Source organism: Nestor notabilis, unplaced genomic scaffold, assembly GCF_000696875.1.
Source record: "Nestor notabilis isolate BGI_N333 unplaced genomic scaffold, ASM69687v1 scaffold25457, whole genome shotgun sequence".
NCBI classification, from domain to species: domain Eukaryota; kingdom Metazoa; phylum Chordata; class Aves; order Psittaciformes; family Psittacidae; genus Nestor; species Nestor notabilis.
Window position 1 is genome coordinate 36,028 of NW_009935571.1, and position 10,288 is coordinate 46,315.

Here is a 10,288-nt window from a genome sequence, read left to right on the forward strand (position 1 = left end):
GGGGATGGTGTTGATGGTGAGGGTTTCAGAGGGTGGTGGAGGTCCAAGCTGGCCCTGCAGCTCTGGAGAGATGCCTTCACACTCATCACGGAAGCACCAGCTCTGTTTCATTGCTTAGGTCTAACCTCTAGTCTGAAAGATGCTAAGACTCCAAAATTCTCCTCTTCACGCTGCCAAGTTTACCTTTCTCCTTTCCCCTGCCAATCTTTTTTACAGCTGAAGCTGTGGAACAAGTACAGAGTTTCCAACATTCCTTCCCTAATATTTATCGATGCCTCCACTGGGAAGGTGGTTTGCAGGAACGGCCTCCTGGTCATCCGAGATGACCCAGAAGGTAAGACCTGGACTCTCGTGTTCCACAGAAGTGTGGGCACAGAGCTGCCTCTTCATTTCAGTTTGTTCTGAATTGTCTTGGAGGCAGAGGAGGAGGGAAGGGAGACAAACAACTATTGTCATACTTAACTTAATTGAGGCACTGTGTTATTGTCAGCATAAAATTTTCTGCATCATTCCTGCCAGATCTTGTGTTTCAGTTTTGCTTGTTGAAAAGAACAAAGATTTCCCCTCCGGGATTTTTGTCTGGAGTGGTAATGAAGAAAAAGTTAGACTAACTGAAACATTAAGTATGGATATTTCCCTGATGGAGGGACATGGATAGACAGACTGAGAGCCCAGACATTCCATATCTTGGGAGTAGAATCCTTCCAGAATACTGAGTGGTACTTTATGACTGACACCAAACTCTGTTAGCATAACAAATTCTCTATTATTTACAAATGCAGTAGAAAAATGCTACTGTTCTCCATTTCTGAGGTCTAGTGTGCTGGGAATTAATGTTAAATCCATCTTCTTACAATTTGCAAAAACCAAAATGAGCAAAATGTGTACCCTTACTCATGGACCCTGCAGACCCATTGTTCAGCTGCTGTAGTCTGTCCATGCACATGTGTTGCTGGCTCAACATTTCTTCATGCAGTAGATACTGAACACAGTGACCAAGTCTTTAATTCAGGTGGCAGAAATTGTACAGCAAGTACATGTTGTGGCCTGAGCCATCTGTGATGTTTCCTCTTGTCTGGCTGAATGCATAGATTGATTGCTCTGGGAGCTGGCAGCAGATGATTTGAAGCATTTGTTTGTGTGTACACACACATGCTTGCTTTGGGGTGCAGAGGGTTAGTGTAAGTTTAGCTTATATATATGTGTGTGTGTATGTATACATAAAAATATATATAAAAACTATCTTTTACACATATATAAGGTTTCATAAATAAATAAGTATATGTATATATATAAAAAATATATGGTTAGTATCAGTATAAAGTAAACAGTCTGACTGCATTCCTGAGCATGTACCACCTTGCCGGCCTGCTGTTGTTAAAATAAATGCTGTTGATAGGGAAAAGATGCCTCATCAGGCACAAAACCAGTGCAGGCTTCATCAAGCCAAAGGTGCTGTGACTTGGGCTCAGGTGCAGCCTCCCTGTGAGAAAGAGGTGGCTCCAGGCAGAGGAGGGGTGGTGCCCGACAGATGAGTTGGTCTTCATTCCCCTTCGGTGGGGATAAACCCCAGTGGGATTCCTCAGATAGGATTCCCCTTATCTTTGCGGAAGGTGGGATGTTCTTCTTTCAGTGGAACTTCCTGAAACTGTAAAAGCTGCATGTACATGTTACTATTTTGTGTTTTCTTTCCATCCCCATCCCAACCCCTCCCCAGGTCTGGAGTTCCCCTGGGGGCCAAAACCCTTCAGTGAAGTTGTTGCTGGGCCTCTGCTAAGGTACAATGGCCAGACGCTAGACAGCAATGCCCTGGAGGGCTCTTATGTTGGGGTCTATTTCTCTGCACACTGGGTGAGTAGCAGGTGCTTTGCAGAGCAGTTGGAGTGAGCTCAGGGGTGCTCTGGGGATCCCCCTGCAGCTCTTGCTGCAGAGCTCAGTGGGAAAGTAAAGACATTGGGCTGGTTGGTGTTGAAGCAGTTAAGATGCTCTGGTCATTCTGGAAGAAGCTGCAGCATTGCAGTGGCCTGTCACCCTCAGCTGGTCCTTTAGAAGGGAGAGTGGTCAGATTTTAAAAATGGAGGAGGTTTTGTTGACAATGTACAGGCCATAAACCTCAGCAACATTCAGGACTGTGGCCCAGCACTCCAGCAAAAATGAGGTCATGTCTGTCTTTGCATGGTCACTAGGTCATTGGAGCTGCTGGATGTGGGTCTGGCCCTGTAGAGCAGATGGTGTCCTCATGCATGTGTTGTGTTTTGCAGTGCCCACCATGCCGAAGCCTCACAAGGGTCCTGGTGGAGTCCTACCGGAAAATCAAGGAGGCAGGCCAGAAGTTTGAGATACTCTTCGTTAGTGCAGACAGGTAAGGAAGTGCTAACACCCTGTGCAGGCAGAGCTGGCTGCCCCCAGGCTGGGAAGCTGTGAGCATTGCTGGTTCAGTTCGAGGAGGAAATTTGACTTGGTGTAGCGCAGGTTGGGCTCTGGTATCAGAAAGGCTGCCCAAGTCCTCTGCCCAGTGGCGAAGTGCAAAGAGGGGTTTAGCAAGGGCAGGGGTGGGCTGAGAGCAGGCTCTGTCTGTGGAGCAGCTCTGTATTTTGCTTTGTGGCTTGTGGGTCTGAGGTCTGAAGGATGCTTGAGCTGCTGCTGTCACCACAGGTTGACATTCAGATGCCTTGGAGAGTTTGAAATGTTTTATCAGGCAAAAACGCACTGTGGACCCCTTCTTGAGAGACTGGCAGCTTCAAATTTGGTCTGCCTCTCTGCAGGTTGTGTCTGCCAGCAGCCTTTAAGCGGTGGGCTTTGGTGGAAGGGATAAAGGGCTTTGCAGGCCAGGTTTCTAATGAGAAGAGCTGAAAGCCTGGCAGGCAGAGGGGCACTTGGATCCCATGCCCTGTTCCCTTGCACAGGTCAGAGGACTCCTTCAAGCAGTATTTCAGCGAGATGCCATGGGTAGCTGTGCCATATGCTGATGAGGCCAGACGGTCACGCCTGAATCGACTCTATGGCATACAAGGTAAGAAAGGCTGCACTGATACACAGCTCTCCTTTCTACTCCTTCTGTTGAATATTTGTAATGTCTCCTCTTGTTTAACTAAAATAAAACACAGCAAAGCAAAGCGCAGTGCCCCAGGCAGAGCCGCTTCATGTTTCTGCTCTCCACAAACTCACATTCCTACCACCTGCCAGGCAGGCTGTTAGTTGAAACAGGACTTCCATAAACAACCTAATTCTTCCTGGAAACTTGGAAGCTGTTTTTGGCTTAGATGCTTTGTGCCTAATTACTGATTTATTTATTTTGCTTTTTCTTGAAGGTTTAAATTTCATTTTCTTGCTCTTTTGTGTAATGTTAAGGCGGGCCATCGTTCTCTGCAGAGGCTGTGGAAGATGGCATCTGGTTTATGTTAGTGACATGAATTACGGAAGAGTGCATGTTTGATGTAAACCATGGCCTTGCTTTTACTGTACGTGCCAGTGCCAGGATTCCAGCAGCCCTGGCTGCTTGTAGAGGCAGGAGAGAGACTCTTGTCTGTCTGGGTGGCTTCAAAGAGTCATGATGATAAAAGCACACAGCAGCCCCCCTGGGGACTGGCACCTTGTTCCTGCAGGAGACATACTGCAGCACAGAAACATGCAAGGTGACTAGCTCACAAGGAGGTCTTATGTATGTACATATAGTTAAAAGGTCCTGCTGCAGTGTGCCTGTTTCTCTTCTGTTTCTGTGCAATATTGGTCAGGTGGGTGCATGCTGGCAGAGTGTTAATGTGGTCTGCAGGGAAGGAGGAGTGTTGCCAAAGGTGGCCAAGAGCTTGGGGAGAGCGACAGGAGAAATAATCTCTCCTTGGGGTCCTCTCCAGACACCTTTTCTGGCATGAGCTCAGGTGCTTTCGCTCATCTCTGTTCCCTGACCTTAAACCAAGAATAACCATTTGCCTGCTTTAAATAGCCATCCATTTGCTGCTTAATTACTTTCCCATGAGGCAAGAGCTTTCCAAGTTCATTCGTCTTTTCCCGGCCTGCTCACAAACTGGTTTCGGCTGAGCGCTGCAGGACTGCTGCCAGTTTCACTGGGACTTCGTGTAAATAAGGTGTCCAGACATCGATACTTGAGCACCAGGCATGCTGTAGCCAGGGAAACAGTGACAACAGCTTTCCCTCTGACTCCAGCCATTGGCTCCTTAAAAGTCTTTCTTCAGTCTCTGCTGACCTGAAAATGTAAATATTTGCTGTTCCCCTGTGCCCTGACCCCTTCCTCTGCCAGTGTAGCTCCCATATTGCCCCTGTGTTTCAGCTGCTCTCGCAGGGACACTGACCCTGGGATTTGGGCATGTTTCAGTTCAAACCCTTCTGCTTATCTATGGTTTTCCTGTAGAGTGGGAATCTCTCCACAAGGCTGAACTGTGATCCCACTAAGTCATGTTGAAAAGGGGAGGCAGGTTAATTTGCCCCTGTACAGGAGGCATTGCCATCCCACCACCTCCCTTCCTTCCTACCCAGGTACTGCACAGGTCTTGCAAGGCTGGGCTGGGCTCTGTTTCCCCATCGTGGTCCAAGGTGGAGCAGAGTGATGCAGGAGTGTGCTGGGGCACCACCAGACAAGAGAGAGGGCTGGACGTGAACCCATGTGCTGCTTCTGGGGGCTCTAGGTCGTCATTGACCCCTGCACAGGCAGCGAATCAGGATTTCTGTGCTGACTTTGGGTTACTCGCCTGTTTGCAGTCAAGCTTTGGCAGCAGGCTGCTGCACCAGCTGTTTCTGGAACAGGGCTGGATGTCATGGGCTCAGCTCATCATCCACCTAATGTCAGATCAGATCCATATAATCCCATCTGCCTTTCCCCAGATGGAGGGCTCTGATGCTGCCAAGCGTCGTTGAACCCCTTTGGAGCTGCACCTGTGCACCAGAGAGAGCATGTAGCCCATTCAGTGGCCAGGTTACCATCCTGTGTTGCATGTAGGATGATTTCTCTGCCATTTTTTGCAAGGCTGGCAGCTGAAACAACAGAAGAGCTTGTCTTCCCTGACTGCTTTAAGTTGCTGAGTGGTGGAAAGCAGCAAGAGAGTCAAGTCTCTTGTTGTTTTAGTCCTGTGTTGGCCCTCACAGCATTCAGAAACTCGGTATGAAATGTAAGTTGAGTTATTGGCCTTTATTTGGGCTTACTTGAATGCCTCCATTCATAACCCATGCGCAGTCAGTGGGCTGTACTGTACCCACGTATATTAAATTGCTTCTGGGCGCAGCACTATCTCGAAAAAGAGCTATGTCTTGTGGCGTGGCTGCTTAGAAATAATCCTCTGTTGTGCAGGCAGCTCCCGGTCTGCATGGTCCTGCCTTAGGTGAAATACCCTGATGTTAGCTTTCCTTCCAATGGGATGTGGAGCAGTCATAAATCTTATATTTGGATAGGAATCAGCCCTTGTTATTGTGTATCTTGGGGCGAACAAGAAATCTGGAAAGAGACTTTTTTTTGACAAGGGCCTATAGGGACAGGACAAGGGGGAATGGCTTTAACCTGCCAGAGGGGAGATTAAGCTGAGCTCTTAGGCAGAAGCTCTTTCCTGTGAGGGTGCTGAGGCGCTGGCACAGGGTGCCCAGAGAAGCTGTGGCTGCCCCATCCCTGGCAGTGTTCAAGGCCAGGTTGGACACAGGGGCTTGGAGCAACCTGCTTTAGTGGAAGGGGTCCTGCCCGGGGCAGGGGGGTGGAAATGGATGAGCTTTTAAGGGCCCTTCAACCCAAACCATTCTATGATCCTAGGAGGCCATTCATGAATATTCCTTATGGACTCTGTGACACCTCTTTGGAATTTGCAGTCCCTTGGGGGAACTTCCAAAAACCTTTTGTTCCCACGCCCCTGCTCTATGCTTTAACCCAGACACCTGCAAGTCACTCTCACAGCCTGGTCACTATTACAGGAGGATTCTCCTACCAGGTTTCTGGAGCTTTCTTCTGGAAAGGTGAAAAAAGAGCAATAAACCCACCACCCATCCTGCAGCTGGTGTATTCTGAGTGTTTGCATTGGTTTTGATTACTCACCCGACAGACTGAATGCAGATGAGATTTCCATGTCGGATATGGGTTTTAATATATAAATATGTAAATGTATTGCCAGTTTCAGTAACAAATCATTTGGCCCTTGTGTTTTCATAAAATGCTAGCCTCATGGGAACCAAATCCATTTTCTAATGCATAAAATCAAACTGAGCCCGTCTATGCTAATTTTCGTCTGAGCTAATACAATATTCATTGAAGAGTGTCTGATCTGTGATTCTTCTTGAGAAGTAAATTCTGGTGTTATGACTCATGGCAATTACCAAAGCCCCCAGAGGCACTAAAATAACAAATAGTGGCTCGGATGGGGAAATATTGGGGTTAGCAGGTGTGAATAAAGTTAAGGACAGTTTCCCTGCTCTGGCTAGTCTGTGTCCCATGCAAAGAGCACGTGTTTGCTAGGGGAGCAGTAACAAGGTTCACCTCAGAAGACAAGGATGATCCTATGGGATGCCATTGTGAGCCAGCTAATGCTCTGTCCTCTAACCCCTCAGTCTCAGCCAGGGATGTGCAGGAAGGAGGCACAGCAGTGATGTTTGGGACTGGGAGCAGATGGGTTGTGGCAGCCTCAGCCTTTGCCAGGCAGGTTCAGAAAGGAAACCAGAGCTTTGTGGCTGGTGATAAACCTCTGATGCAGGGTAAAAGGCGCAGACATTGACCTAGCACATGTCACTCACCTCCTAAAAGGCTGAAAACCCAGCCCCAAGTTTTCTGATGTGTTACTTACGTTTCCTGAACATGCTAAACCCAGGATGAATTATCTTAAAGAGTCTTTGTTTTCTGAGTCAGTTTTGTATTTGCAGTTGGAGGTTGTAGTGGCTGGGTGCTTTGGCGTGCATGTTTCTGCACACACAATCAGGTAAAGTTGGAATGTTTTGAGTAGTAAATGAAGTCCCTGATAGCTGTGGGATCACACTTGCAACAATCGGTGTCTAAATCAAGCCCTTCATTTTCCCAGACCAGCAAAGCTTATTTCAAGTCTCTGCCTTGGTATGCTGCATTGTTCAGGTTAGGCAGGATACTGAGATGAACCTATGTTCCTAGCCTGTCCCTCGTGTATAATGCAGGTCTGGAGAGGATGGAAAAGCAGGTATTTGGGACAGAGTTGGAAATCTAAATAAGGATATAGATCTGAATTGTGAGATGCTGAGCACCGGCTGCTTCTCCTGGCTTCAGCAGCTCTTTGTGCCTTGAAGGATATAGGGCCAGAGTAAGATTTCCCAATTCCTTTTAGTCAGTTAAACCATCCCTGCCCTAGAGCTATGTTGATACCAGCAGGTAATGAATGAATAAGCCTTTTTGTGATAAAAAATGGTTTTCTTGGCATACCCTTAGGATTTGCAAGCCCAGCCACTGGGCACGTTCTTGCGCTGCTGCAGCACCAGCCTGGTGCTCACAGCCCCAGCGCGCAGTGGTGGCAGGAATGTGAGCAGCTGGAATGAAGGGAATGCGGCCGCTCGCCCGGACCTGCAAGGCAGGCGTGGGACAGACAGATGGCCATGTATTTCCTAGAGAAATGCCTAGAATTCAGAGGGCTTCTGAGTAACCCACTGTTGTACAAACATGCGAGCATAGTGCCAGGAGTCTGGCAGAAGCAAGCACGCTGGGTTCCCCCTGCGCAGAGAATGGCTCTGCAGGGTGTTTCTGATGAAAGAGCTTTAAAGTGAATCTTTGGGTGAGGGCAGGAGGGTTTGAGTTGCCTCAGTTTGCTGGTTGTGGCTTGGGGTATGTTGCTGGGTAGAGGAGGAGATGCTGGATAGTGAGCAAATGAGCAGCAGACAGCAGTGCCTGGCACTCACACTGGTCACTTTGTCTCTTGGGGCCTGATCTCAAAATTTCCCCTCTTCCTTCCTTGTGGAATGTTTCTTTGTCTCCTTGATGAGCGAGGAATGATGTGCTTTCCAGATGAAGTCACTAACATGAGTTGCTCCTGTTGGCTTTTTTGTGGCTGGAAAGCCTTTTCAGATGGGACAGGCACCAGCTGGTGTCCCCCTTGCCCCACTGCCAGCGCAGCCACATGTGATAAGTGACTCGTGCTAAGTTCGTTTCCTCCCTTATAACGGCTTCTCCTTTATGATGGGTCTTTCCAGCTCCATAGCTTGGGCCAAAATGCTGCTTTTTCCCAAGGGTCAGAACCTCTTCAGATGTCCGCAGTGAGACACATGGTAAAGTCTGCTGGCATTAACGTGTATGATCCTGCTCCATCTCCACTTGCAGAGATGCGGGTATTGGGTATTCCCAGGCATGATCCTGAGCACTAAGTCACCGTGATTCATGACGTATGAGATGCATCCCTGTGCTCTGGAAACGGCTGGGCAATCAGGTCTGAGCGCTGGAGAGATGTGGGGGTTCGTGGAGGAGTTTGTGGCTGCTAAAATACATGGCCTGCCTTCTGGGAAGGAACACACCCTGCTTCCTGGCTGCCATTGCCTACGGAACACCCTGCAAGAAGGTTTGTGTGTGTTCCTGTGAGCTGGGGACCAAGCTTTTCCAGCAGCAGCCACATCTCAGCACTGGGGTGGTAGTGTCTGCAGGGCAGCGATGCTCTGCCTTGTGTGCAGGAAGCACGTCTGTCTGGCACTTTGCAAGAGGGAGCTGATGAAGAGGGTCCCTGCCATGGTATCGTGGGTTTGCATCTGTCAGCACCACATGGCAGTGACCCCTGCCTGCACTTGGGCTGGGAAGGGCAGGCAGTGCCAGAGCCTGTCTCTCAGCTTCCTGCTCTGGCTGCTGAATTACAGTGCTCTGCTAGGACAGAAACAGGATCCACGGACCCTGATTCCTGCTCTGCTTGAGCTGCAGAGAGGCAGTATTGCTCGCTGGGCTCCTGCCAGAGCCGGAGGCGATAGGAAAAGGCCTTTCTCCCCACACCCTGTCGCTGGCCAGCTCACACTTTGGCTGATCCCCCTTGTTTTTCTTCCTTCCACAGGCATCCCGACGCTCATCGTCCTGGACTCCAAGGGGGACGTGATCACGCGGCAGGGGCGGGTGGAGGTGCTGAATGACATCGAGTGCCGCGAGTTCCCCTGGCACCCCAAACCTGTGCTGGAGCTGACGGACACCAACGCTGTGCAGCTGAATGAGGGCCCCTGCCTCGTTCTCTTTGTAGGTATGGAGCATTCTGCTTTGAAAGCAGAGCCTGTGCTCGGGAAGGGGGCTAGGCTATCTGCCAGCTTGTCTAGAGCTGGCCGTGGGGCTGAGAATCTGCCTCTGGTGGTGACAGTGTCCTTAGGAAGGGCTATCAGCCCATTTTCATCACCAAGACCATTGCTGTGTGCTCACATGTCCAGAGAGGCCCTGAAGAGAGAGAGGTCCCCACAGAGTCCCTTCAAGGGATTCAAGGGGTCTGACAGACCTGGAGCCTTGCCTGTACCATAGAAACGGGCTGCTGCAGCTCACAGGGCTTTGCCAGAGCCTGCATGTGCCCATGGGTCTCCTGCAGTTCCTACCCAGCAACCTGAGGAGTAGTGATTTGCAGTGGAGAGGAGTGACCACGTCAAAGATGCTTTAATGATGGCTGTGGAGAAGAATGCTGAGTAGATGTACAAGAGTACAAGAAATACACTGTCATAGCTGGTGGTGATGGAGATGGGAAAAGCCTTTCTGGAGCAGGGACTTCAGGCACATGTGATGTTCCAGAGGAAGCATCTCTGGGAGAGATTACAGCTCTGTGCTGGAAACCACAGCTCGGGCCTTGAATCCCTGGCTGAGTGGGGCTGTAAAAGTCAGAGGAGCCTCTTTCATATTATGCTGGTCCCTGGTTATTCCCTCTGTGGGGTGCTGGCTGCAGGACAGGGCAGGCTTTTCCCCTTAGTTCCTGTCCCTCTTCCACTGCTGACCCACACATGAAGCTCCCCTGCAGTTGGAGAGAGGCCCAGAGCTCATCCCAAGCACAGCTGGCTTGCTCCTCATTGCTTCCCTGCCAGCGACAGACGGTTAAATCAGGTCGTGGCTGGGATGAGCTGTGCTCCAGGCTGAGCCCTGGGGGATGTCAGAGGGGTGTGCACAGCATCCTGAGGAGCCAACCAAGACGTCCTTGGCTGTTGGGGGAGTGTGGCTGTCCCTGGAGCGCTCTGCGGAGCTGTGATAGGGGTTTGCTGAAGAAGCCCCTCTTGCCCTGAGCCTGCTGGTGTTTTGCAGGGGGCCTGGCCAAGGGCAGGGCTCGTGTCCTGCTTCCTCACATGGCCTCTGTGAGCAGCACGCCCTTCTCTGCAGTGCTGATAACATGGCTCTCGCTCTTTC

At 49.9% G+C, this 10,288-nt stretch overlaps 1 protein-coding gene across 1 annotated transcript in view; it reads left to right on the forward strand.

Moving 5' to 3' along the window:
* Positions 1–216: 216 nt before the first annotated feature.
* The window catches only part of NXN (nucleoredoxin), a gene marked incomplete at its 5' end in the record, with an annotated part of 14,795 nt that continues 4,723 nt past the window's right edge, over positions 217–10,288 (forward strand). Inside the window, 5 exons of the mRNA XM_010017913.1 lie at positions 217–334; positions 1,718–1,851; positions 2,262–2,362; positions 2,907–3,013; positions 8,976–9,155. Of these exons, the coding sequence (XP_010016215.1) occupies positions 217–334; positions 1,718–1,851; positions 2,262–2,362; positions 2,907–3,013; positions 8,976–9,155 (640 nt within the window). The remainder of the gene's footprint in view (positions 335–1,717; positions 1,852–2,261; positions 2,363–2,906; positions 3,014–8,975; positions 9,156–10,288) is intronic.